Consider the following 12546-nt stretch of genomic DNA (forward strand, 5'->3'; position numbering starts at 1 on the left):
CTTCCTCCTCCTCCTCTTCCTCCTCCTCCTCCTCTTCCTCCTCCTCCTCTTGTTGTAACTCAGACGTTGTTTCAGATCCAAGCAGACGGCTTCTCTGATCGTTGGCTGGATATAAACTCTTCATCTAAATGGATCCATTCTGACATAATTTGGACATTTGGATATGACTTCACCACCTGATTGATTAATTGATTGATTGATTGATTGATTGACTGGGTTAATGATTACTTTTGACAGCTGATCAAACACTGAGGAGAGATACTGGATCCTGACATTCGTTTTAATGCTGACTGATAGATTAACTGCCACGGTACGGCTGCTTTATTATTATTAGTAGTAGTATTATTAGTATTCATGGTAACAAATGTAGTAGTAGTAGTAGTGGTAGCATGAGTAAAATGAGTAGTAACTATTGTTAAAATTGTAAATATTTTCCTTATATTAGATAGATGATTAATTAATTAATTAATTAATTAGTTAATCTAACATTTCCTCTCCTCTTGTCTCCTCTCCTCTCCAGATGTTGACCGTCTCGGTGCTCCTGCTGCAGCTGCTCCTCTCCTCTCCTCCCGTCTCCTCTTCTCCTCTGGCCAAGGTAAACTCAGTACAACACTGTGTGTTAATGTTTACTTTAACTAATCATGACCATCAATATGAGCATTAAAATATTCACTGCATTGTGTTTACATTCAAGTACAGCTGAGCAGGTTGATAAAGAGCTTCCCATTATGTCTGTATCTCTGAGCAGCTAAACATGAAAACAGGAGGATGCTATTAAATACAAACAAAGATTAAATGCAGATAATAAAGACAAACCGTGAGAAAGTCTGAAAACACCGGAGTGTTTCAGGAGCTCTGATGAGTCCGGGGTCAGGGTTAAAACATAATTCCAGCAATGGCATTTCCAATTTTCTTTTCATCAAAGATTGAAATAAATCCATCACAAGTTGTCACTGTAGAAAAGACGGATGTTGACGTCTGACCTCTGACCTCTGACCTCTGAGGAAAAAGAGATAAATGTGGAACATCGCCTGCAGCGAGTCTTTAGGTCGACGGGCTGCACGATTGAAAACTGTTTTTGAAAGGAGGTGAGCAGGTCCTCAGGTATGTGTGTGATTATGGCTGTCAGCAGCTCATCTCTAATCTCTAATCTCAGCCCCTACAGCTGTAATTCAGGTTTAAACACACTCCGTTGTTTCCTCTGCAGCTGTTTTATCACCTTTGAGTCACAAAATGCAAAATCAAAGCAGAAACGTTAGTAATGGTATTTTGGTTATACTGTGGCTATGTTCAAACTACAAGCGACAAAAGCACCTAAACGGCCAGCGTGGCCAGTTACATTGACGCTGAGTCACCGTTGAAGAGTTGCTCGAGCGCCCGTTGGTGTATTACGTTGTTAAACAGCACTGGGAACTGTCTAACGGCATTTCTTTTAGATGGAACGGAACAGGGTGAAACAAAAACATATGATTGGTTGATGCTTCAACGCGCCATTGGAGTACTGAGAAAGAGTAAATAGAGAGAAAGGGCCAAAAAATAAACATAAAAACGGCAACAGAAAGAATAGATGGAGAAGTGATGAAGGGAAAAATGGGAAGCATAAGTAGAGAGAATAATGAGGATGAATGGGGGATGAAAAGTGAGAGTGAGGGAGGACGAGAGGAAAGAGACACACTGAGAGGACAAAAGATTAAAAACGAGGAGGAGAAACAGTTTCACAGGTCAGGTTATAATTACACCAACACACCACTAAAGTGTGTTCTGCTGCAGTCAGCTGGTTGCTCTAACAGCAGGTTAGCGGAGCAGCAGATGTCAGCTGGAGGCGGCAGATGTTTCTCTTGTGCTCGTTCTTGTATCATCTTTCTGTTGGGTTTTAGTCCCTGGGGGTTAAGACGTTTTAATAAATTATAATCTCTTCTTCTCTGGGCCGTTTAGCTTCAGATTATAAATAGTTTTAGGTTGAAGTAGTCGTCAGAGTCAGACATGTAGTTATGATGATAAATGTCACCGAGGGTCCTCACAAGTACCAACATGCATGTGTGTGTGTGTGTGTCGGGTTTGCTGACCTGTAAGTACACAGGAATGTGAACATCTGTTTAGGATAATCTATGTTTCTAATCTAAAGTGTGTTAAAGTGTGTCCGCTGCCAGTTTATTAGGTACACCTAGTCTATTATATATTACGTAGGGGATAATATACAGCGAGCCGGTCACTGTTGCATCGCCCTGAAGGGGTTTATTTCACAACAATGACCCGCTAGCTGAACATTATCCCGCTTATTACACAGCTACTTACTGAGGAAATCAATAATTTGACACAAAAACGGTCCTCCAGAGTCCGACATTAGAACTGCAGCCATAGCAACGGTCTGTTATACATAGCAACGGTCTGTTATACATGGCAACGGTCTGCTATACATAGTAACTGCCTGTTATACATAGCAACGGTCTGTTATACATAGCAACGGTCTGTTATACATAGCAACGGCTTGTTATACATAGCAACGGTCTGCTATACATAGCAACGATCTGTTATACATAGCAACGGTCTGTTATACAACGGCCTGTTATACATAGCAACGGTCAGTTATACATAGCATATACAGGTCTGCTGCAAAGAAATAGCAGACCGTAAAACGCTGTGATTGACCAATCAGAATCAAGTATTAAAAAAAAACGGTCCGTGTAATAAAGTCTAAAACAACAGATCTGCAATAAATACGACATGAAGGTTACAACATTCAGTTATTTGTTAAATCTGTTTCAGAGAGGTTTGACGAAAAAATAAGATCCAGCTTTTAAAAAAAAAAAAAAAGAGTTGCTCTGCTGTCCAGCTGCCTCAATAATAATAAGTGTGTGTGTGTGTGTGTGTGTGTGTGTGTGTGTGTGTGTGTGTGAGTGTGTGTGTGTGTGTGTGTGTGTGTTGAGAGAGTCATTGTCATTCAAAGCGGTGTGGGTCTCTCTCAGTGGGAGGTTAAAGGTCACCATCTGGAGTCTGAAACGCACACTTCTCACTTTGTTTCATTGTTTACTATATAAAAGAGAAATACCATGAGAATGTGATAAATCTGTGTGTGTGTGTGTGTGTGTTTGTGTGTGTGTGTGTGTGTGTGTGTGTGTGTGTGTGTGTGTGTGTGTGTGTGTGTGTTTGTGTGTGTGTGTGTGTGTGTGTGTGTGTGTGTGTGTGTGTGTGTGTGTGTGTGCGTGCGTGTGCGTGTGTGTGTGTGTGTGTGTGTGCGTCAGGATCAGTCGGTGTGTGCCAGGACTTCCTGCGGTGCAGGTCGAGAGTGCGTATCGACCGACAGAGGAGAACCAGTGTGTCGCTGTTTACAGGTAAAAACTGTTGAATACCGCTGGTGGAGGAATATTCAGATTCTTTACTTCAGTAAAAGTTCTAATACCACACTGTATAAAATACTCTGTTACATGTTAATGTCCTTCAGGAAAATGTACTTAAAGTATTAAATGTATAAAAATGTCCCCTGTGACTCTTCTACTATTATATATTCTATCATTAGATTGTTATTACTCGTGCATTAATATAAAAGCAGGATGTTACTGTTGTAGTTGGTTGAGCTGGAGCTACTTTTGAACTATTAACTAAGATTATTTTAATTATGGATGATTATTTTCTCCATTAATTGACTGCAGAAAATTCAGAAAATAGTGATAAATTCTGTCACAATGATCCAAAGTGACGCCTTCACAATGTTTGTTTTGTCTCGCGACTGTTTTGTGTACAGAAATCGAATCTGTAAAGTAACTTGTAACTAAATCTATCACATAAATGTAGTGGAGTAAAAAGTACAATATTTCCCTCTGAGATGTAGTGGAGTAGAAGAAAACACTAAAGTACAAGTAGCTGTTGACCACTGTTCAGCAGAGACTGTATCTGCATCGATGTGTTGTTGTGTTGACCCTCCTCTTCCTCTGCAGCAGTGTGATGTGAAGGAGCACTGGGTGTGTGGCAGCAATGGCAGATCCTACAGGAATCACTGTGAGCTGCACAGAGACGCCTGCAGCACCCAGACCAAGATACATGTGGAGCACAGAGGACACTGTTTGGGTCCGTACAAACACAAATACACACTCTTTAAAGGGTGGATCCATTATTTCATTATATCATCCTGTATCTTCCCAGGGGTGTTTCATATCTATTCAAATCTGAACATCCAAATTTTGGTCAAAGTGCATCTGTTTTAGCGTCTTTCCCCACATGGTGACCTGATGTAGGTTTCTGCATGATGACGCTGCTACATGTACAGTATATACATCCTTATAGTCAGTATTAACGTTACATACGGTAGCTTAGATGTCGGTCGGCGTGCTCCCAGTTTGGCGAAGCAGACAGGAGTACCGGCAGGAAGATAAGCAACGTACTGCCGTGGACGCCACGTTAGTTCAGATCAGAAAGTCACACAAAATAATCTGGGAGTTTCCTTCCATTTTTTTTTATCTCTAGTATTTTCTTGTTTAGAAATAATATAATTTTCTTTCTTTTAAATATTTTAAAAATATTTAAATCTGTTTGTAAATTATAATAATTTAATGTCAATGTTTGCACGTTTTTTTTGTACAAGCCCTCAGAGTTTTTTTTCAACCAACCTGTGCATTTATTTATGTTATTGTATGTCTCTTCTCTTTTGTTTTATTTTATTACATGCACAAATAAAAAACTGAACTGAAAGTCACACAATAGCGCAGACAAACTAATTGCAGCGATAGACCAGTAACTAAAATTACTGTTTTTGTGAATGGAGTCTGGTGGCTTTGAAGACAACGAGTTAACGGCTTCAGTTACTCGTCAGAAAGGGCCGTCTGAAGGCGAGGTGAAGCGGTGAAAATGTTCTAAATATAGCGTACACTTAAACTGATATTGATTTTTTTAGGTTGTTCTGCTGCCCCCATCCACAGCTGCTTTACCTCGCCGTCAGACAGCCCTTTCTGAGAACTGAAGCTGTTATATCGCTCACTTCAAAGCCACCAGACTCCATTCACTAAAACAGTAATTTTACCTCTCAGAACACAGGAGTAAACATACAACCCCACTTCAAAAAATCCCAACTAACCCTTTCAGTCATTTCCAAATGTTGACTCAGCAAGTGCTAGCATTCACATTATTCATAACCTTATTGATTAGCTTACTTTGGTAACCTAAATCTGCCCTTTAAGTACATCATACACACACCTGCAGACAGGTAAAGCTGTATATGAGTTGTGACAGTCGTCTGTGTGTTTTTATTTGCAGAGAAACCAACGAACACAGATGTGAGCCCCAGTAAGTCTGCAGCTTATTACAGAATTATAAAGAAATGTTAAATCTGCCTTAAGAGAACTTGCATTAATAATTGTATTTGTGCGTGTAGTCGTGTGTTTCCTGTCTGATCGTGATTGGCTGAGAGAGAGAGTGATCCAGTGGATTAAGGAGGAGGTTCAATCTAACAACGTGACCTCCAACGTGACCTCAGACAATTACCTGCAGACGTACTTCAAGGTCACAACTTTTCACTAAAATACACAATAATTATTGCTGTTTTTAAAGGTTCGGACAAAATGAGAAATGACGAGCTGATGAGATATTTAAAATCTAACGGTGTGTTTGTGTGTTACAGACGTACGATAACGGGGATTCAGAGCTCGACTCCAACGAGTTCTTGAACTTCCTAAAACACAACGAGACGGCCCTCAACCTCACGTACTCTAACACTCTGGAGACTAACATGCTGCTCAGGTACATGTTATATATATATAAATAAAGCATCATTTCCTTTTTATACAATAGAAAATATGTTTTTATGTCACCAACACAGTTCTGAACATTTTGTTTTGATACTGTGTGTTTTATGTGTTTTTAATGTTTGCATGTATGTTGTTTGAAATATTATACTGTGACTTGATACTGCATGTTTGTTGTATGTTTTTATGAACCCTTTCAGCTTCATGTGCACAATATTGGCTTTGCTCTTTTGCGTCAAAATATGTCTTGTGTCCTTACAGCAGTTTCTTCTGGTCCTGGTGTTGAAACTATGGTCCTTCTTTTCTGCTTCAAAAAAATAAATAAAAATAGTCACTTATCCACAACTGAACAGCAAATTTGATTAGTTTTTAATATGATTTTCTGTAAACAATCCTCCATTAATGTCGCTTCCTCTCGGTCTGTCTCTCAGGTCTCTGTGTGTCGATGCTTTGATTGAGCTGTCGGATGAAAACGCAGACTGGAAGCTGAGTTTAAAGGAGTTCATCAACTGTCTGACGCCAACCTACCACCCATATGAGAGAAGTAATAACACACGCATACTGTACATATCATATGTATTTCTTGTTTCCAGGACCAGATTATGTTTTGTAAAATGCCAACAATGCACAAACAGAAACCCAGTCTGAATCTCACTAACTAAGAGACACACTTTGTCCAGATAATGTCGAAGCTGCAGTTTAATAGTTGTGTTTTTCTCATGTGTGCATGAAGAGTGCGCTCTGGAGGACGAAGTGTTCGAGGACGGAGCTGAAACTCGGATGGAGTGTAACAAGTGTGTGTGTGCCTGTGGGAACTGGGTCTGCACCGCTCTGACCTGCAACGGTGAGGAGGACACACACATGTAAACACATGTAATGTAATAATAATAGTGTGGATAGATTAGGCTGCTAGGTTTCCCCTTTGTTTGGGGCTTATAGGCGTTTCCTTCTCCATCAGCTGGTGTTTGGTTTTATCTTTGTAATATGATCGTCTGTGTTTCAGGAGAGCATCAGATAGAGGAGGATGTTCAGGAAGGAGCAGAAGAAGAAATGACAGAAGAGGAGTGGAGCAGGAGAGTAGCTGAACTCAATGCTTTACAGGTGGACAGACATTACTCTCTTTAAATGTAATAAAATTACTCATTGCTCAGAGGAAAGTATTCTCCGTACTTTACTGTTTGTTTTCAAGAAGTTATACACAATTTATTTCTTCATGCAAACAGCAGAACGCAGTGTAATTAAATAGACTGCAACATAATTTAACATAAAAGCATTATTACATTTGAACAGAATAATAACAAAGTCCTCGAATGCACCACAAAGAAGAATATTTAAGAACATATATTAGCACAACTTTGGTAAATAAATTGATAAATACACTACCAATTGTTTTCCAATAATAAATATATACACACATTTGCATAAAGCAGCATATTTGGGTGATAAATACTTGACTAATCTCCCTTTAAGGTACATTTTCAACAGATAAAAAATGTGCCATTAATTTGCGATTAATCGCTATTAATGGATTAATAAGTGAACGCCCCTTGTACCTGTTCCAACAGGAGACCTGAGGTCACTGCACCTGTAGCAGCCAATCAGCAGCTGAGCTCCAGATAAGACGAACATCATAAACCCAATACAGATTTTATTTTTAGTATCAATCTGCTTCAAGCTGGTATATACAAAGAATGTTTTTATACTTTAACCACGTTTTTTTTATTGATCATTTACCGCAGGAGAAGTTGATTTAAAAAGATTCTTTCAACTCTGTTCGGCATGTCACTGTTTTTTATGTATAAAGGTAGTTTAAATTGGCTAAATGTTGATTTTGTTCATTATTTAAGAGAAAATATTTAAAATTGAAGTCACTATAAATCAGCAAAGAAAATCCCAAATATACTGATTATTGATTGAGGCAGCCAAAATTAGATTTTAGAGGCTGTTGAAACACTCAGGACGTGATTCAGGGTTCATTGTTTCTTTGTTAATGAGATATTATATTTTGTGTATTTGGATTGTGAAATTAATGCAGATTTTTTTATACGACTGTTGCTCTAATAAAAACTTTATGTGTAACAAATTAATTGTCAAATCCTGAAAGACTTTAATAGAAAAGGGGAAACTGACATTAATTTTATTACATTATTAATTTAAACAATATTTAATAATTATTAAATAATAATCAGAAACAATAAAATAATAAATTTTTCATAAAAAGCAATAAATAAAATCAGCATAATCACTGCAAACAAAAGTCAGGTTTAAAGGCACATCCAGTGATCAATAATCAATATGGCCTCCAGACGGGCTCCTCCCCTCGTAGAGAAAGACACGCCCCTTCGATGTAATTGCTCAGAGCTGTGACGACGTTGCGGTCCTCCCCCGCGGTCTGCAGCGGTTGGTTCGGTCCGTAGTAGAAGCTGCCCGGCTGGAATGGTCCACCGTGGCTGAGCGGAGCGGGAGGAGGAGGAAGGTAGGAGCAGTACGGTGAGGGCTGGCTGGAGTACGAGAGGGCAGGCAGGTGGTGCATTCTGGGATTTGGAGTGAAGGAGGTCACCTGACTCAGGAACGACGGCTCATTGGACCACAGAGAGGAAGGAAAAGATCTACAATCTGGAGAGCGACGACATCAACATCAGTTTAACAAATAATACTGAACATTAAAGTCCATTCTCGACCTGAGAAACCACTGAAAAGAACTTAATTCTGTGTAGGACAGAACCTGCCAAAATACAAAATAAATGACTTAATAAATAAATATGTCATTAAATGTAGCAAAAATAATATAAAAAATAAATGTAGACATTAATTAATTGGTATATTTTTGTTTTAATTTGCTTCTTTATTTTTTTTTATTAATCACCTTATTTATTTACTCTTCTGTTTTATATTTATTTTTAAATGTATGTGTTTATTTGTGTATTTATGCATTTATTTATTTATTTTCTGCAAAAAGCAGGTAAGTTTGGATTTTTATATGATTAAAAATCAGTAATCAGTAATACTATGTATTCAAGTACTGTAGTACAATTTTGAGGTACTTCATGAAGTATTCCCAGTTTATACTTTTTTCTTTTTTAAATGCATTTACCCGGATTCCCCATAAGTTACTACCATGGTTGAAACTACTCTTCCTCGGGTCTGTCCAAAAATACTACATCACAATATAAAATCAAATACTTCACTAAAATCCAAAGCAAAAAAGGGAACAAAAAAACAATCTTCAACCAAAATAAATAGATAAATAAATCCACAACAATTAAACTACTAATGACAATAATAAAAAACGAAGTTAAACATTTAACAAAAAATTAAATAAAAAAAAGTAAACTACAAAAAACACTAAAATAAACAGCAACTAAACTACTAATGATAATTAGATGATAATGATAACAAAACAACAAGTACCCACACCTTGTACTTCACAATATTTCAGACGGAAATAGAGTACTTTTACTCAACTACAACTATAGTTATTAATCACTTTGCAGATTAAGATTTTACATAAGAAATGTGATATGATGGCATTATTATTGATCAAACTACCCAACAGTATAAAGTACTGTGGGAGTACATCATAAATCATAATACAGTTACATTAATGTGGATAATAAAATACAACTGAAATAACTACTATTCGATAAATAACATGCTTTTTTATGCATATTTGCAGTCCTGTATGAAAACGTTAACACTAACATCGTTTAAAATAATGATTTAAACAACGTACCTGATGATGTCGTGCTGCTGCTGTGTTGTGACCTGAACACTACTGACTTCACCTCTTTCTGCCTCTGTCCTGAGAGACGGAAAAGAAGAGAATAAGAGTCAGTGACTGAAAGCTTTGGATCAAACCATCATGTTATATTCTCCGGCGTGTACTGACGTCTTGGCAGCCGCTGACCATCCACGGTGACCTTGATGGCTCTGTGAACGGTGGCGATCTGAGGCGGCGAGGTCAGCACGTTGATGGAGAGGGTGAAACTCTTGCCTGGAAAAAAAAAATCACACATGTACACATGTACGGGTGAATTAAAAGTACTGAACTGTCTGAAACGCCTTGTTGAAGTCCCGCCTTTTCTTCTGTAACGTGGTGATGTCACCAAGTAACATATTTGCATAAAGAGTCCTCATAACTGCTGTTGAGCCACTTTGAAATGAGGCCTGTGTTCATCCATGTTTATATTACTGTGATTATTGTATCTCTCCATCTACCTCTCCCGCTGCGACCGATGAAGCGGAGGTCATTAAAGTGGGCGTAGCCTTGCTTCATGGTCGCCGTGGCGTTGCGTAGCTCGGCGCTGCTGTTTTCATCATTGCCAGCCATCACTGTGACGACCACGCCGTCTGGCACGTCGTTGCCCACGGCAACCACCTGGAGGATGGAGAAAGGTTAGGATCGGGCCGTTATCATCTGAGAAAATGGTCGGCCTGGAAGGCTAAACAAAGGGCAAAATGTCCCAAATATACATTTTGATGACCTTTGACATTATGAACTGAGATGGATAGATAGATAGATAGATAGATAGATAGATAGATAGATAGATAGATAGATAGATAGATAGATACAGATAGATGATTCCTCACAGTGAAGGCTCTCGGCAGGGTCTTGTTACACCTCCAGTGCTGCGGCAGGGTGCTGCACAGGAAGTTTGGGCTGTCAGTCTGTACGAGGCCTCTGGTTGGCGCCGTGCTGCGCTGGTGGAGGGACTTCACCTCCTGGTTGTCCAGCTGGCGGTTGGTAGGCGACGGTGCTGGCCGACGCTTCACCACAGGATCTGAAAGGGATGTCGGCCATATTAGACTTTAACATATCTTTTTTTTTTGCTGAAATCAAATTTTGTGTGGTCGACAAAGACTGTATAAAGCTTTGGACTGAAATTTTGCCAGTAAACGCCTGCCTAAAAAGTGCCGTACAAAAAAAAGAAATTTAAATTAAAAAAATATTTCTATTCTATTGTCATATTCTATCGAAATGGCCTGTGTCGAACAATAAAATATGATAAATATGATAAGCGTTTTCAGTCCAAAATGCTGTTGGCTATTGTCAAATAAACACCAGAGTTTCGTCTCTTTGCTTCTATAATCTTTCTAATCTAAAAAATAAATAATAATAATAAAAATAAAAATAAATAAATGCTGGTGGGCGCCCTTCCTCATTTTCTGCATTGAGGTAGCAAATGAACAAATAAATAAATAAAGAAAGAAATACACTTTTCACCCCTGTAACTCTCTTTCTTGCACTTTTTCATCTGCCCGGCTGCACTTATTTGTTAATAAATGTGTAAATTGAAAATTTTGACTAAACACTTTTAAGCCTACAATATCAGGGACCAATTGTTTATTTATATTATAATAAATTCAGTTATTTATGAACATAAAAAGGGCTAGAGTCTGGTTTTATCTTACCTTATTACCTGTATAAAGGTATTATTGTCGTTCACCATTAATTATAGCTGCTAAACTAAATGTATTTCACAAATTACTTAGAAATGTGATGCTTGGTATTTCTCAAAATAATAGTAATTAAAAAAAAATATTTAATTAACCATAGGGGAGACGTAAAATGACGTTTTTTGACCAGAAAGTGTAAAAAACTACAACTACCATAACCGCAGCGCTTCCTCATTCTGGTACGTCATCAGACAGCGCCGCAGATCAAACTAATCGTCAACAGCTGATCAACAAACAGCAGCAACAGAAACGTGTTCGGATCGACTGGTGAGATTTAAAGTGTTTCAAAGTGTTTCTGGGTCTTTCCTCTGCCTCTCCTCCTCCTCCAGTCGGTCTCTTTCTCTCTGCTGTCCTCGTCTTTGTGTTTTATTGACCGCAGTGTTTGAATAGAGGAAACCGAGCTGCTTTATCATTCAGATTCTGCTGCCGGAGGGAAGTTACTGCGGTCACACACCTGAACCACTGACTCACCTGTCTCCTCTGCATGTCCCCTCACACTGTCCCCTCAACCTGTTACACCACCTGACTCACCTGTCTCCTCTGCATGTCCCCTCTCCTGTCCCCTCGCCTGTTACACCACCTGACTCACCTGTCTCCTCTGCATGTCCCCTCTCCTGTCCCCTCGCCTGTTACACCACCTGACTCACCTGTCTCCTCTGCATGTCCCCTCTCCTGTCCCCTCGCCTGTTACACCACCTGACTCACCTGTCGCCTCTGCATGTCCCCTCTCCTGTCCCCTCAACCTGTTACACCACCTGACTCACCTGTCGCCTCTGCATGTCCCCGCTCCTGTCCCCTCACCTGTTACACCACCAGAGGACAGGTGGTGTGACCGCAGTAACTTCACCTGTCCTCTCTCCTGTCCTCTCACCTGTCCTCTCACTGTCCCCTCACTGTCCTCTCTCCTGTCTCCTCACTGTCCCCTCGCTGTCCTCTCTCCTGTCCCCTCACTGTCCTCTCACCTGTCCTCTCACTGTCCCCTCTCCTGAACCACCTGACTGATTCACCTGTAACCTCACTACACCACCTGACTCCTCACCTGTCCCCTCTCCTGTCCTCTCACTGTCCCCTCACCTGAACCACCTGACTCACCTGTAACCTCACCTGTTACACCACCAGGGGACAGGTGGTGTAACCGCAGTAACTTCACCTGTCCCCCTCAATGTCCTCTCACCTGTCCTCTGATCTGTCCCCTGACTCACCTGTTACACCACCTGTCTCCTCACCCCTCACCTGTCCCCTCAGCTGTCTCCTCACCTGTCCCCTCTCCTGTCCCCTCAGCTGTCTCCTCACCTGTCCCCTCTCCTGTCCCCTCACCTGTCTCCTCACCCCTCACCTGTCTCCTCACCTCTCA

General features: G+C 39.9%; 3 protein-coding genes across 4 annotated transcripts in view; 2 read left to right on the top strand and 1 right to left on the bottom strand.

The window, feature by feature from the left end:
* Positions 1-7788, top strand: LOC141774590 (follistatin-related protein 1-like). 2 transcript variants are annotated; one of them, XM_074647369.1, is made up of 11 exons: positions 1-310; positions 521-595; positions 3243-3332; positions 3936-4065; positions 5248-5277; positions 5366-5493; positions 5612-5730; positions 6167-6279; positions 6469-6579; positions 6739-6836; positions 7301-7788. In XM_074647369.1, exons 1-11 carry the CDS (start codon positions 284-286, stop codon positions 7307-7309), a joined length of 930 nt encoding a protein of 309 aa, XP_074503470.1. In that variant the 5' UTR covers positions 1-283; the 3' UTR covers positions 7310-7788. The 2 variants fall into 2 exon arrangements, with proteins under 2 accessions (XP_074503470.1, XP_074503469.1); XM_074647368.1 differs by having other exon boundaries at positions 6739-7788.
* A 159-nt stretch (positions 7789-7947) lies between these two features.
* On the bottom strand, positions 7948-11476 carry runx2a (RUNX family transcription factor 2a). Its single transcript, XM_074647373.1, has 6 exons — positions 11346-11476; positions 10326-10516; positions 9954-10113; positions 9625-9729; positions 9469-9537; positions 7948-8351 (listed from the first exon to the last, which is right to left on the bottom strand). The coding sequence occupies exons 1-6, from the start codon at positions 11365-11367 to the stop codon at positions 8026-8028; spliced, it is 873 nt and encodes a 290-aa protein (XP_074503474.1). The 5' UTR covers positions 11368-11476; the 3' UTR covers positions 7948-8025.
* Positions 11336-12546, top strand: part of supt3h (SPT3 homolog, SAGA and STAGA complex component) — an 11441-nt gene continuing 10230 nt past the window's right edge. Inside the window, exon 1 of the mRNA XM_074647372.1 lies at positions 11336-11459. The gene's annotated coding sequence lies outside the window, so the exon portion shown is untranslated. The remainder of the gene's footprint in view (positions 11460-12546) is intronic.

This window comes from Sebastes fasciatus, chromosome 9 (assembly GCF_043250625.1).
Source record: "Sebastes fasciatus isolate fSebFas1 chromosome 9, fSebFas1.pri, whole genome shotgun sequence".
NCBI classification, from domain to species: Eukaryota; Metazoa; Chordata; class Actinopteri; order Perciformes; family Sebastidae; genus Sebastes; species Sebastes fasciatus.